Source organism: Manis pentadactyla, chromosome 6 (genome assembly GCF_030020395.1).
Source record: "Manis pentadactyla isolate mManPen7 chromosome 6, mManPen7.hap1, whole genome shotgun sequence".
Lineage (NCBI taxonomy): Eukaryota > Metazoa > Chordata > Mammalia > Pholidota > Manidae > Manis > Manis pentadactyla.
In genome coordinates, this window is record NC_080024.1 from 44,167,011 (window position 1) to 44,183,404 (window position 16,394).

Here is a 16,394-nt window from a genome sequence, read left to right on the forward strand (position 1 = left end):
AATGAAGTATTGACCAGTTGGAACTGGGAGCTGAATAGAAAGAAAGAATGGAATTCACATTCTTATTATGTTTCACTGCTTCCTTTTGATTACAAATTAATTTTTTTAAAAACCCATTGTAATCTCCCCCCTTTCTTATCTCTAAGTTAACCATTCTTCAATCTTTTTTTTTCTTTCAAGTTAATCCAAACTCGTTTTGCTCTTCTTCTTTCATATGGACTGTCAGTTTATTACTCTCACTTAACAGAATCTACATTTAGCTGTGAATTTTCAGTGTTATGTATGCAAACTTGTCTTCCCTTTATTCTCTTTCTAAAGTAGCAGACCAACTGCCTAACTTAGAATGTGGTAGTTAAGAATGTGTGGTTGTTCAAATATTGGTTTAGTCACTCACTGACTTTGTGATCTTGATTGACTCCAAGCTCTCTGCCAGAGTAGTTCTAAGGATTGAGTATAGAATTTTCATAAGGCACTTAGCATAACTCTTATGACACAATAGACAGTAGCTATTAATACTTATACTGGGTTGTTCTTAATATTCATCCCAATATAACTTAAATAGGGCTTATAATTTTTCCAATTAAACTTATCTATCTTCCCAAAATTTATTTTACTCAATAGCTAGACCATTCTCCTATCCTGTACATATCTGCATTAGTTTTCTAGGGTTGTTTTGTAAAAAAGTATGACAAACTGGGTGGCTTAAAATAACAAAAAGATGTTGTCTCACAGTTCTGGAGGCTGGAAGTCCAAAATCAAGGCGTTGGCAGGCCGTGTTCTCTCTGAACCCTATAGAGGGAGGTCCTCCCTTGCTTCTTCCTATCTTCTGGTGGTTGCCAGCAGTCCCCACATTTCCTTGGTTTGCAGCTACAGCACCTCAGTCTCTGCCTCCATCACATGTGTCTGTGTCCCTTCATGTCTTTCATTTCTGTCTTCTTATAAGGACCCCAGGAATATTGAGTTAAGGGCCCACTATACACCAGTACTCATCTTAAGTCATTACATCTTCAAAGGACTTATTTCCAGATAAGGCCAACATAGTTTTTTGGGGGGACATAATTCAACCCATAATCATATTCAATAGAGGTGACTTCCTCCATTCATTCCTGAACCCTGAAAATAATTTTAAAATCTTCCTCATAACTTATCCCATCCATAGTTAATCAAACCCTGCATATTTTCTATCTGGTGTCTCATGGATATACCCCTCTTTCTTAAATTCTAGAAAAACAATAGTGGCCTTTAGTCTTATCTGTTTCCAATTCTTCTTTAATTGTATTTTTGGAATAGTATTCTTGAAAGCTGCTTATGCATTCTCCCATTAATCACTTATTCAACAAGCATTTATTGGACATCTTCTATGCATCAGGCACTTCCTGCACTCACAATATAGAAATTAAGTGCTTTTCACCCTCAAGAAACCTAGAGCCTACTAGAGTTTACATATAAACAAACCAGTAAATTTGAGACGTCTGCAGGTATTTTGCTGGGTGTGTGGACAAGGTGAGACATGAGCACAGGGACAGTGGCCACATTACATGTGGGTAAGTGGCAAGTCATGAAAACCTTCCTGGAGGAAGAGAGGTGATTCTTACCAAGAATTCACATCACCTCTTTTTTCTGTAAACTGAGCCATCGGCTCCTGATACATCCCAGGCAGAGTCGTCCTTACCTCCACCATCACAAATAATACCTTGCATTTTCCAAGGTCTACTTTAGAACCCATTTCTATTCACTCCTCTTAAGATAACTTTGCTCATAGTGATCCCATCTTTTCAGATTTCTCATACGTAATTCCTCAAACCTAGCATCTTACATATATGATTTGCTACCTTGACTAATTGTGTTCATTGGGGAAATAACTAGATAGAAGATACTTTTTATTTAGATTGTCAGTAATTACCTGTATTATTGTATTTATCTTATAAACTTCTTTATTAGTTCCTCAACTAAAAGCTCTTCTGGAGTAGTTTGTGTGTCTTTTACTTTTGTACCTCTTTGTCACGGGATATAGTCAAACATAGAGTAGACTTTGATAAATACTTAAGTAATCTATGAAAATGGATATGAATGGATTTGCTAAGTATTTGATCCTTATTTTGCACTGTTTTATAAATTACAAACTAGCATCCACGAACAAAATTCAGTGTCTGTCAAACTAGATATTATGCAATACAACTATTTTTGACTCCCTAAAATGTCAAGCAGTACAATCCAGAAATCTCTATCTAAATTTGAAAAATGGTGTTTAAATTCAGCTTTGCTCGATTTCCAAATGGCTGTGGAGCTGGACCTGGAAGAGCACATTTGTAGTTCATCACAGCATTGCCAGACTTAGTCATTGTGGCAACTGATTCCTCCCATGTTGCTGTGCGCCAGTGTCCTGGCTTCTGTACTGCTGGTCAGCTCCACAGACTGACGAGCTGCACACCAACCCCTCTAACACACCTACTTATGGAGGCATCAGGAGGTTTAGAGACAAGAGTGCTGTTGTTTTACCCTCAGGCAAGAGAAGAGATGGCAAAGAAATGAAAATAGTAAGTACTAAATGAGAGGAAGTGTTTGTGTTCCTTCGGACCCATCCTGGCCAATTGGCAGAGAGGAGTCCATTGCCAGTTACCAGCAATGAGCCAGGGGTGACAATATTATTCAGCTTGGAAGTGTATTTTTGGAAGAAACCACTTTGCATCTTAGATTTCTCACTAAAAAGAAAAAAGAAACTCTAAAAAAAAAAAGTATTAAATTAAAGGAAAAAGGAAATTACAGAACTTGAATCTCAAAACTTGACTTCTCTGACCTCCATGTAGGTGGAGTGTCTCTCCTAAGTATTCCTGCAGCAACCTGGGCTTGCATCTAGTTTTATAATGAAAAAACTGTGTCCAACTAGTCTATTGTTGAACAGGTTTCCTCACTAGTCTGTAAGCTCTTTAAGGACAGGGAGAAATCCATCCTATTACCTCTGTATTCCCAATGCTTGGCAAAATAACAGATAGATAATACATATTTGTTGAATAAATAGTTCCCAAGTGCATACATTTTGTCATTTTGATGTTTGCTTCAAGAGTAAGCGTATTTACTTTATCATTTAAACCACTCTGAATGCCAAAGTTATTGGACAATCAAAACATCTAAGGAGGGCTGAAACCCACGCAGGGAATCATGAAACTGTGGCCTTGCTGTTGCACTGTATACTGTTAGGGCTCCTCGGGTAGTGTGCACGTTTGTTTCCTCTCTCTTACTGATAGACATTCAGACTGTCCTAGAGTTTTAAAAATATTTCATTACCAAGAGGTCACTGAAGGACAATCAAAGGAGTGATAAATCTACTCTTAAGATGATTAAGTGCCATTTGGAACTCTGTATTTCTTTCTCTGGCTTATTTAAAGCCTGCTTTTAAAACCTACCTTTTATCTCCAAAATGACTGTAGGTTGTTTCTGTTTCAGATTCTAGAAAATCCTCAGGGTGATATTCCTGAGAATTAGTTCTAGTTAATAAAATAAATGGCATTAGGCAAAGGCCTTTCAAAACACACAGAAAGATTTCCAGGATAAGGACCAATAATTTATAAAGACCCAGGACTCATTAAGTTAATTAGAAAAATACAATTGAGTTTACAAAATTTCAATGTGTATGCAAATTTCCCAGAGTGTGCTACTGAAATACATACATGTGCAAACTTATTTTTCTCCTACAAGAAAGTTTCATTACTTTTTGCGCCTTCTCTATAGTTTGACTGTTTTGGGCAAGGAAGCTATGCTCCAAATGTCCATTCCATGACCCAGAGTGTGATCTTACACTAGACAAGCATTCAATAACATTTGCTGGATAAATAAATATTGACTAAATGGATTAAATAATGCCTCCATTCCTTTACCACATTGACTAATTTATTTAGGTTAACTTTTAGCAGCAGTTTGTTCACCTAGCATATTTATTTGTGATGTCCTAGCATATTTAATTTCACCTAAGAGTGAAGTCTTACATTTTATCTTTACTTATAGATTACTAAGTAGAGACACTGCGGCACCCTTTTCCTTTACAAAATAGAGGAAACGGCCTAGGTAATATATCTTTTTATTCACTAAATTTTACACTCCACAAATTAGCAAATCCTCTATATTCTTCTCCTTTGATCTCAGCACCTGCTACCATTGTGTTAGCACAAAATAAGTGTCCCATAGCTATTTAGGATTGAACAAACACGAAAGCTTTTAAAAACAAAATCTTCCCACAGCTATTTTAAGAAAATAACAAGTGTTCTCTCCTTTGTATCTATTTTCTTCATAGTTACCATGTTTTAAGAAATTAAAATATGAATGAAACAGAAATTAAAATATGAATTCAAGTTAAAACAAAACTGAAAGGAATCATTTTGAATAATATTAATCATTTAAAGCTTTTGAATTTTTAATAAAGCTTGCCCATGCTCACATTTCGTCTATATAAGGGTGTTTTAACTTGTCTTCTGTTCATTTACTTATTAAGGAAAATAAACTCTCAGAAGCACGTGAATTTATAGGTCAAAATCTTGAATTTCATCTTTTGGATTTTTCTTATCCAACCATAGAATAAGGAAATACCCCTAATTAGTTCTATATTTGCTAAAGAAACTTGAAAATCTCTCTTGATTTAGTAAAAGTATATGGGAGAAGAAAATGATTGTCTCGATTGCTGGTCTTCTCAGTGGTCTTCCCCTTGCCCTCTGTCTCCTTTCCATCCCCTACTACTCCTCATGTCTCTCTGCTTTTCTTGTGCATTGTTCCCTATGTAGGCACAGATATTTCCCGATGAATAGCTTTGCTGTGCATCTAGAAAGTTAATAATGTAACTTCCTAGTAAAGGCGACAGCTTCTCTTTCTTTTCCCAAATATTACATATAATTCCCAAATTATTACATTTGTCTGTTGTCATGATTTGGTACCTATTGAGGCTTGACCTTAACTCTGTAACACTTAAGGTGGCCTCTGTGTGAATAGGAACGTGTGTCACAGAAGATAAACCGAACAGGAAGATAACGAGATGGATGTAGATTCTGAAATAATGGCTTTAGTCTTATTTTAAAGAATCTATTATCTGCTTTGGAAGCAATTTGGTAAGGAATGCCAGAAAGAAGGGTAAGATCCATTTTCATTTCTGTGCTTAAGTGAAATCACTTTCTGATTTTTAATAGCTACAAAGTAGACATAAACCCGGTTAGTTCAGGACCGAGCTGAGTAGTATGGGTATTAGTTCATATCCCTAAATATACCCAAGTGGATAAAAGTATGAAAGCCCTTGTGCCTCCAGAAGTGAGCTCCAAGGGGAATAGTGCAAAAAGAGACAGCCCATGTGGATGCCCTTTAGACCCTTCAAAATATTTTAGAATCCTTGGTAGTGAAATGAATGGGATCAAGAAGCCATTGAGAACTGTGGGATGTTTAGCTGATTGTAAAATAAATTTCAGCTTCGGGCAAGGGCAGTGATTTAACTGAGTTAACAAAGAATGAATTAGAAGGAATAAATTGACTACAATGTCTGGATTTTCTCTAGAGGCCTAAATGTTCTTCTGTATCAGGAAAATTTCAAAAAGAAAGCAAAATGCACCAGCAAAGAAATTGTAAAATACAGAGTTGAGATGATTCTAAAAATGTCTGATCACATAAAATAGTTAATTTTATGCCCATTTGAGTATCTCATACTTAGTAGTCTCTTAAAATATAAAAATAACTCTTTTTAGTTATAAACATGAATAAAAATATATGCTTTTTTCAGAATATAATATCTGGAATAAATAATACAAATATATGATATTCACAATGCCATTTTGAAATCCTGTAGGTATGCCTATGTACCATTTAAAATGTATTTTAAATCCCTGTAGGTATGGCTCACATTTGAATAGCAAGGAAAAGTGAGGCTTTTCTAAAAGTTTTGTAATAAACCCAAGATCAAAATAATTTTACATCCAATATGGCCTGGAATCTCTTCCTTAGTGCTCTTAACAATTAGTTCTGTTTTGTATACTATTGAGTATTACAGAACAGCTCGACCATACAAAGCTGCTAACACAAACAACTCATATTCAACAAATTAATTCACCAGATACTTACTGAACATCTACTATGATCCTGACACTATATTCAGATATGGGGTTACATCAATGGACAAGCCAGAAAAGTAATATCCATCTTTTTAAAGTTATAATTCTATTGTGGGGAGACAAACAATAAACATTATAAATAAAACAATCTGATAGGCTCCAGATGAGAACATTAAAAGAAAAAAAAAAACAGGACTTGAAGGATTGAGAGTGACAAGGGTGTGTCATAATTTTCACTTTTTTTGTAAGGTGGTCAGAGTAGGCTTCATGGCGAAGGTGACATATAAGCTGAGATTTGAAGGAAATTCTGAAGGATATCTGGAATGTGAGTACAATATATTGCTCAGAGTTTATTATTTACTTAATTTATCTCCCACTCTATGTAAAAGCCATGATACCACCCATTTGGAAGAGAAACAGTTAGGCAGTTTTGGTTCTCTTCTTTATTTGAAGCACCATCATGCTGGGAGAGATTAGTCAGACAGACTGCATTAAAAACAGTTCAAAACTGTTTGTGCATTTAGGTAGGCAGACACTTTTGGCATAGCACAGATTGTCTTTAATTTATTCATTAAGGAATAACATTTTAGAATAGGAGTAGAGTTTGCTCTAGAAATTACTACTGAAGTTTTCAGTGTGTTCAGAGTAAGGCAGGCCCAGTTTTGTTTTTGGTATTTTTACAGCTATTCAATAATTTGAGCCATGTGTTTGGAGGGAAAAAAAAATCTATGTCAAATGCATTAGCAGACTGAAACTTGGTTTTCCAGACAAAATTCTGGATGACCATTGCATGTGCAGTGCGTGTAGTTTTAGTTTCACATTTTGGCCACAACCATTTAGATTTCTTGATGATACATGGAAAGAAACTTAAGTAGTACCTAACATGAGAGATTTTCCTTTTCATTTTTTCCATTTTGAGTAAAGTAAAAACAGCAGTTTTACTAGTTAACTGAAAAGCCTTTGTCTATGAGATTGAGAAATGTTTATTGGTTGCACTTAAGAAACTACCTACCTTTGTAGACAGTTCACCTAATCTCATTTTATTTGTATGCTCCACTGAAATATTGTGTATGAGTTACCTCCTTTTTACTTTCTCAGATTTCAAGATAATTTTCAAAATTAATTGTTATTATATTGCTTTGGAATATAAAGCATGATTGTCCTTAGTGGAATTTAACTCAGCTCAATCATCTTTGAATGTCTATTTTTGTTCAGCTGGTACTATAAAAGAGAGAAAGAAGGCACAAGAAAAGTAATAATTTGAATAACCATCCTGAAAAAAAGATTTAATTTGGAGGGCTTATTGGAAAGTGAAATTCTATAGTGGATTGAAGAACAAAAGATGAAAAACTCCACAGGCCTGCTTGATACTTACCTCTCCACACACCTTTCACGGATGCTGAGGTGGAAAATACTGTCAAAGTATGCAACAGATCCACCTCAACTGGTAGCTTCATAGGTATCTGATTTTTTAAATGTTAGAGATCAGATGAGGAAAGACATATGATGAATGTGGAATTGTTGGCATTTGCTCAGAGAGTCTAAAGGAAGAGCTGAGTATTCTAACCTCTTTGTCTCTCTCAGTTGATGGTAAAGAGTGACCTGAAGCAGAAGGCAGGGAAGGATTTCCTTGGAAGACTCCCCAGAAGCAAATCCAGCAACTGGGGCCAGGCTGTGCATCAGCGAAGGCGGCAGCTGTGGTCTGGTCCTGAGGGACATGCAGGCTGTTGTCCTGCTGCCTCCTCAGTCCCAGGAGGCATTCTCTGCCTGATTCATGACGGACACCAGGGTCATGATTCTAGTCCTTCAGAGACTTTTACAGTTAGCAAAACTTTAAGTAATGTTAGTGCAGAGCTTCATAATCCCAGAAGGGACCAGGCCAGCTGGGTCAGAAAGACTGAAGGGCTTCTATAACTTTGAAATTTATTCCAAAATATAAGCTGCTGTGACTGACACAGTCTTCTCCCTTTCTGGCCACACAGAGGTCTAGATGTCAGGGACACATGTGGCAGAACTGTCAAGTGACCTATTTTGCTTTCATTAAAATAGGGGTCCTAATTGCACACCCTGTCTGAGAACTTAGGGAGGGAGGAAAGAGAGCTTCTTGGGCTATCTTTTTAGTACATACATCAGTGAACTAGTTCCTTCCTTTAGTCACTCATCCATTCACCCATGTAGCAAATACATTTATCGAAGACTGATGGGTGGCGTGAAGGTTACTGAGATGAACACAGATTTGGCCCCCAAGTTGTTCACAGTCCAGTGGGGGAAAATGATCTGAACAAACACTTATGTCTAAATAAGACATTTAAAATTTTTGTGACATGTGAGCACTCAACATTGTTTTTTGCAAGGAAGAATATCAGCATCTAGGGAATGTCCAGCATAGGCACAGGGACTTCTATTTCATATATTTCATATATTTTTTCAAAGTCCTAATTTAATAACAATATTAATATACAAATAATTTAAGATACAATAATATACAAATGGAATCATTATCTCTCCTGGTGAAAGGTTTCAATACAGCCACTTGCAAGCAGGCTTTTTTGCCCAAGTAAAGTTATATAAAGGAAAACCTGGGGTGCGGCCCATAGTTGTCCAGAAGAGTTCTAAAGACTGAGTTTCGAATGTCTATTAAAATAAGAAGGTGGATTTGGTCTGCCATCTAGTGAGTAAGGCCTGAACTCTTACAAATAAATGTAAAAGCACATAAAATTTATGAGAAAAGAAATCTGTGAGGATATGTGAGAAACAGAACAACCGAGTTACTCTTGAATAGAATGAGGTCAGATAAAATGCATCTTGTCTTTAAGAAGTTAGGACTAGGACATCGGTGGTGACTGCTTCATAATGGATTGGATCAATTTGTTGGAACATTTGGTGAGGATAAAAGAATTCTGTAGCTTGGAGATGAAATTTTTGGAAGTGGCATCCTTAATGGAAGATTACAAAATATTAACAATACTGCCAGATATCTACCAGTCCTCTATTTTAGGAAAGCTACAGAAACATAGATAGCAAAAGTACAAGTGTGATTTTAGAATTCTTGTGATTTTAGAATTGTGATTTTAGAATTCTTGTTCAGATTTATGAAAAATATTTGTTTACCCACATACTTTAAGACTACTAATTGTTTTAAGTTCTAGTCCTTAGATCAAGGTTAATATCAACTTTGGTTAATCTCATGATCTGGCTAGAGGAATCAGGAGGACAGTATTGAACCTCTCATAATATCATATGAAAATTCATATCTTTTTATAATATTGTCAAATGATAAAATATGTTATGACAACTTTACTGTAGATTGGCTATAATTTTGCTATTTACTTTTCATATAAGTAAAAATCTATGTAGAAAACAGAAGGGACAACTTAATCATAAGGTGCACAACTACCATGTACAAACTGGAGAACTACAAGATACCCTGTATTTTCTACCCAGTGTTTCTTTGTCTATGTCTTTCATTCAGACATGAACAATGAAAGTTCACTGAGCTTTTGTGCCCTCTGTGATGTGTAGGGATTCTTGGGCAAGGGAGGAGAAAGCAAGGTTTAGCAGCAAATGTGGTTTTTATCTCCTTGACATTTAGAAGCATTCCAACTAACTTTCCATATCATCTTAAATTTAATTATAAATTCTTAAGGGAAAAGGACCAGTGATGACTCAGAATATAAAACTAACTTTTAACATTGTTATTTAAAGAAAGTAATACATTGGCCCACTTCTTTGCCCCTTAGATTGAGGTCATGCTGTCTTCAACTTTCAGGAAGAAATGGATCTTCTATGATATAACACAAGACTGAAAGAGATGTCTCTTTTTCTTCTAACTATGAAGGAGCTGCAGGAAATAGAATAGCTCACCCCTGAAAAGTCTCACACATTTTAATGCTATTTAATCAATAACATTATTGCATGTCATTTTTTTATTGTTTTCATATTCTGTATTTCTACATATCTAATTGTTTCCTTGGTGCAATTAAGACCTAGTTCACCCAAGAAAATATCTACTTCACAATAATAATATATACTTATGAATACAGAACACATATACTTCCAATATTTTGCACATGCATTACTAGATGAAGATGCACTTAACACTCAGTAAATATGTAGGGACATTTTTGTCCCCAGCCTGTGGGAAGGAAGAAGCAAGCTAGTTGAACTAATAGTGAATCTCATTTTCAACCAATGGCATATGGTTCTCATGACTGGATATTTCTCAATCATAAAATTTAATGAACAAACTGACTCTTAATTTATTTACTTAATAGAATTTTTCAATGGACTGTGGCTGTAAGCCTATATAAAGTTGTGTTTTATGGAAATTTTCATCATGGAGCTACATTGTTTCAAAGTAACTGTTCACCTAAAAGTAACACTGATTATTTGATGTACAAATTAAAAAATTTTTTTTCAAAATAGTCCTGCAGAAAAGCATATTTAAGCAGGAGTTCTATTTTCTTCTTTGTTCATCAATGCCTATGGTAGGCACAAAAACAGATCCACTGATCAATTGAACAGAATAAACAGCCCAGACATAAACTCATGCTTATATGGTTCAATTGAGCAACAACAAAGGAGGCAAGCCTATACAATGGGCAAAAGACAGCCTCTTCAATAAACGGTGTTGAGAAAACTGGACAGTCATATCCAAAAGAATGAAACTGAACTACTTTCTTACCCTATATACAAAAATAAACTCAAAAAAGATGAAACACTTAAATATAAGAATGGACATCATAGAACTCCTAGAAAAGAAGCATAGGCAGTGAGCTCTTTGACATTCGTCTTAGCAATATTTTTTTGGATCTATCTCCATAGGCAAGGATGACAAAAGTAAAAATAAACAAGTGGGACAACATCTAACTAAAAAGCATTCACACAGCAAAGGAAATCATAAAAAAATGGAAAGACAAATCATTGAATGAGAGAAGATATTCACAAATGATACATCCATTAAGGGGTTAACACCCTAAAACTATAATGAACTCATAAAACACAATATCCAAAAGACAAACAATCTGATTAAAAGTGAGCAAAGGACCTGAATAAACATTTTTCCAAAGAAGACGTACAGATGGCTGACAGACACATGAGCAGATGACTCAGTATCACTAACCATCAAGGAAAATGCAAATCAAAACTACAATGCGATCTCACTTCACATCAGTCAAAACGACCAGTATTGAAAAGACAGTAAGTGTTGGTGAGGATGTGGAGTGAAGGGAACTCTTGTTCACTATTGGTGGCAATGTAAATTGGTGGAGCCACTAAAAACAGTATTGGGGTTTCTTAAAAAATTAAAAATAAAGCTACCATAAGATCCAATAATTCCACTTCTAGGTATCCATCCAAAAAATTGAAAACACTATTTTGAAAAGATACATGCTCCCTATGCAGCATCGTTCACAGTAGCCAAGATATGGAAGCAACCTAATTGTTCCTTGATAGATAAATGGATAAAACAGATGTAGTGTGTACACACACACACACACACACACACACACACACACACACACACACACACAATGGAATACTACTCAGCCATAAAAAGGAATAAACTCTTTCCATTTGTGATAAAGGATGGACCTAGAGGGTATTATGCTAAGTGAAATATGTCAGACAGAGAAAGAAAAATACCATATGATTTTACTTATATGTGTAATCCAAAAACAAGGCAAATGAAACAGAAATAGATGCATTGGTACAGAGAGCAAATTGATGATTGCCAGAGGGGAGGCCTGATGGGATGGATGAAAAAAGGTGAAGGCATTTAAGAGGTACAATCCTTCATTATAAAATCAATAAGACATGGGAATGGAATGTACAGCATATGTCTATACTATTATAACAACTTTGCATGGTGACAGAAGGTAACTAGACTTATTGTGGTGACCATTTCATAATATATGTAAATACTGAATCACTGTGCTGGTTACCTGAAACTAGTACAATATTGCATGTCAACTATTCTTCAAAAAATATAAAATACCTATAATAGCAGCAGGTATATAGAGCCAATTTTTTTGTTGATTAGCTATGTATTATGTGATTAATGTCCTTTGATGAAGATGAAACTTAGTGCTCTTCTTATAAATAACAATGGTCAGATGTACTTAAACAGAATATGGTGTCATGCTCTGAGAGCAATTTTCCATTTGCTAAATGTCTCTGATGAAAGACTAAATATGTGAAGCAAAGTATTCCATAGAGCAGTGAAAAAAATAATATCCAAGAAAAACTTACTAAAGTTAAAAAGATAGACTTTTTGTGGTCAATGTGTTCATCATAAATTGAAATCATTTTCATCTGTAGTTATGTATTATCTCTGTACCTGTGTATTATAATTTGAGAATATTTATATGTATAAATGATAAATTCTTTCATAACTAATTTAAAATGCATTATTTTTAATTTTGTGAAGTACAAAGTTAATGCTGGTGCAGTTAAATTAGTGAACCACAATTTAGATTGATTCGTTTATTTATTAAGTATTTGTTGAATGTCAGCTCTATGCAAGGTATGGTGTCAAGATTTATAAATAATCATGGTGAACAAGATACACTGTACATTAGTCCTTAAATTCATGCAATTTAGTGTCTAGTAACAGAGATAAGAAAAATAAATAAAAACAAAGATAGCAATACTAATTGTAATAAATTTTGTGATGGCAGTGATTCTTGCCTTATCTGTTCACATTTTAGTAACTGTTTAATTACCTTGCATAGAATTCAAAATGAATGGATGGATGAATGACTTTTTTAGAAAGTTCTGTGAATTCTACTTTACAGAGTAGTCAGAGAAGAATTATGGGGGCAGGTGACAATAGGGGTCTCTGAGAGCTTGAGAGGCAAGAGTGAAGGTAGTACCAGGCTGAAGGATAAAGTTGTGCAAGGACTGAGAGGGAGGGCCTTTGGGCTTTAAAAAGGAGTTTTGAATTTAAGTAATTAGGAAGCTTCTGAAGGAATTAAGCAAGGATGATATGACTCACATTATGTTTTCAAATACTATGACATTGTTTCTTAAAACCACAAAATTAAAGATGCAATACATGTGTTTTTTATAGTAAATATATAATAGAATTGCTATTACTATGTGTGCAAATGTGTGTACGTATTTTTCAAATCTGTATTAAATTTTTATCTAAATGTAGAAAAGTTTTGGCAGATATATATAGTAGCTTACCATATTGTTTTTGGTCATGGCTTTCCTTGATTAATTTTGATGCAAAGATAGTTAATGCATTGACACATAAGCTTCACATTTCCATTACAATTTAGTTACCATCTTTAGTTTGGGAAATCTAGTCCATGAAATGAGTCACTGTTGTTCTTTTTTTTTACCTTATGTTTAAAACTAATTTTAATAAACTCATAAACTTTTTAAAAAGTTTTTCTTCATGGTATGTGAATACAGATGATCTTCTGTTGTGAGATTTAAACTTTTACCAAAGGTTCTAGTGAGTTGAGAGTCACATAGGTTTCACCAAACTGACATTATGTATTCTCATTTGAACCATTCTTTTTTTCCACATTTGTAATGTTTTATTTTTATCCCTCTTTACTGACCTTCCTATGTTTGGTGATTTATACCTTGAAAACTGGAATCTTCTGGGAAGCATTCTCTGATTATAGCTGCTTTGGATCACTTATTTTTCCTTCCCTTATCATGTTAGGATATAAATATCATAATCACTTTATTTTGAATTACATATTGTTTTGTATGTAAATACTAAATGAAGTAATTTCATCTGTGTTTCACCTCCTTAGTAGGCTACTGCTTAGCCCAGAATTTTGAGAACCCACAAGATGACTCACCTTCTTAAATATTTACCAGATTCTGAAATTTTCAGTTACTAACCTCCTGTTTTTCTTCTTATTCTAGAAGGATACGATGAAGAAATAGCCTGCACTCAGAATGGTCAGATGTACTTAAACAGGGATATTTGGAAACCTGCCCCTTGCCAGATCTGTGTCTGTGACAATGGAGCCATTCTTTGTGACAAGATACAGTGCCAGGATGTACTTGAATGTGCTGACCCTGTAACTCCTCCTGGGGAGTGCTGTCCTGTCTGCCCACATGCAACTGGTGGTGGAAATACCAATTTTGGTAAGAAAGCTTAAGGCAGACTCAGAATTGACCCAATGACTCATCTTTAAAATTGCAGTGTTTTTTTTTGTTCTCAGATATAATAAGAGAATAATTAAGCCACTACTCAGTGGCCTTTGGAGTTAATGATTTCACTCATTCACTTTAAACAGTTAAGGAGACAGTAATTTCCTGTCTTCTTAAAAAATGGAAAGCTTATGCTAATTTTGAGTTGTTATGTCTAATTTGAGAATTTCTTGTACTGCATAAGATAGTCATCTGTTCCCCTATCCATGCTGGATGCCTCCAAGATTTTGCTGGTTTCCTTTGAAGTCCATTAATATCCAAGAAAAGTTCTAGAAAACACACTTATCTTCTCTGATGCAAACTTTGCCCTTGGAAATGAAATAGTTATTTCTCATGTAATTTAGTGCCAGAGTACCCTCTATTACATTAGCTTATAAATGCAAAATGCTTTTAATATTGCTTATAAGAAAAACAAAAGAATGGAATGGATTTCCTGGAAAAAATGATAAAAATTACTGGTTTTAAAAATATTTTTTGGAGAAAAACATCTGTGTTTAATATAAACTATGTATTTGCGTACCTATGTTAAAGAGACATATAACAGAAACAACTTCATATTTATGTGTTTTAATGAACCAGGTAAGATTAATATTAAACTTTTTTGTTATCTTGCTAGTCATGAATGGAGTCTTAAAGGTATTATTGTCAGGACAGTTTCAAGGCTTTATTTTTTCCCTAAAAAATACCATTGCAAATAACAACAAATATAATGAAGTAGTCAACAGTATATTCATGGAAACGTAGCAGCAATTTACCAATTCTCCTCTTGGATATCACTCAGCAGTAAACATGTGCCTTGAATAAATACCTAAATTCAATTTTGAGTAATGATAAGGAAGATGCATTAGGAAGAATTAAAAAAAAATAGCTATGTGCTACCCAATGCAGATATAATCTGAAAAGTAGCTCTCGGAATGAAGTAAAATTAAACCTGGGGGAATAAGTAATTAGTCATTGGAACAATGGTGGCAAATATGAGAAAACAGAGCAATATGCACAATCTCCTGCAAGTAGCTAGTTTAGGAAAGCCCAATTCATTCCAAGATGAATAATAGGAAGATAAGCTGGCAATAACATTGACTCAAGGAGACTCTAAGAGAAAAGGTAGGAGAGTTTAGCTAAGTTTATGAGATAAAGAATGCACTAGTAAATACATTACCACAGAACAGATACAAATTCTGACCATTTACCATAGACAAAGTAAAACTTAGTGAAATAATTGCCTCTGAGAAAGAAAGCCATACATTAGAAATACAAAGAAGTAGTAGTAATAGTCATGGTTATGATTAGGAAAGAAGTAGAAGGAAAACCGAAAACATCATAGCAAAGTGAAGATAAAATAGAAAGGAGCACAAGAGAATCGGTACTGCAGGAAATATAATAAGAAATATGGAAAACAGAAATGAGAAAAGCAAAATAAGTAAATAAAATAAGTGAAAAGGATTTGAAATAAAATAATTGATGTAGAAGACAGGTAAAGCATAGTCCTGAAGAAGAGAACTCAAAGAAAAAATAAATACAGTGGAAGAGAACAAATAGTGATATAAGAAAACTTTTCTGAAGTAAAATTAAAATTTTGATATTGAAAAGAGAAACCATGTATCTGAAAAAAGTGACAAAGAGTCAATAGAGAGCATGTATTGTAAAGTTATTAAATTTTAAAGAGAAAGAAAGAATCTTTTGGAAACTCATGGAAAAAGAATAGGTAAATTCTAAGGAGAAAAATATTCAGATTAGTCACAGATTTCTCCATAGTAGCACCCAATGCCGTAAGAGATGAAGCAATATCTACATGTTTCAGAAACATGTAACCCAAAGTTTAAATATAAATCCATTCTCTCCTTCAAGTATAAATCTATATAAAAATTTGAATACACAGGGACTCTGAAGTGTTTACATAAACTTCTTAGGGAATCTATGGAACAAACTCAAGACAATCAAGAGTTAATTGGGGAAACTGTCAAAGAACTAATGTGAGCATTGATAAATTTAATTCTAGAATAAGTCTAAACTACAAGTGCTATTTAGGATGACAGAGTGAAATGTAAATTTTATTGAATCTGACACTTTAGAAATAATACCACTGATACATATGAAAGAAGATGACCACAAAAAGTGGTAAAATAGAGTTGAATT

General features: G+C 34.3%; 1 protein-coding gene across 1 annotated transcript in view; it reads left to right on the top strand.

Annotated features, from left to right (window-relative positions):
• Positions 1 to 16,394, top strand: part of COL5A2 (collagen type V alpha 2 chain) — a 163,204-nt gene that overhangs the window by 56,452 nt on the left and 90,358 nt on the right. The window contains exon 2 of the mRNA XM_036881678.2: positions 13,968 to 14,192. Coding sequence (XP_036737573.2) covers positions 13,968 to 14,192 — 225 coding nt within the window. The remainder of the gene's footprint in view (positions 1 to 13,967; positions 14,193 to 16,394) is intronic.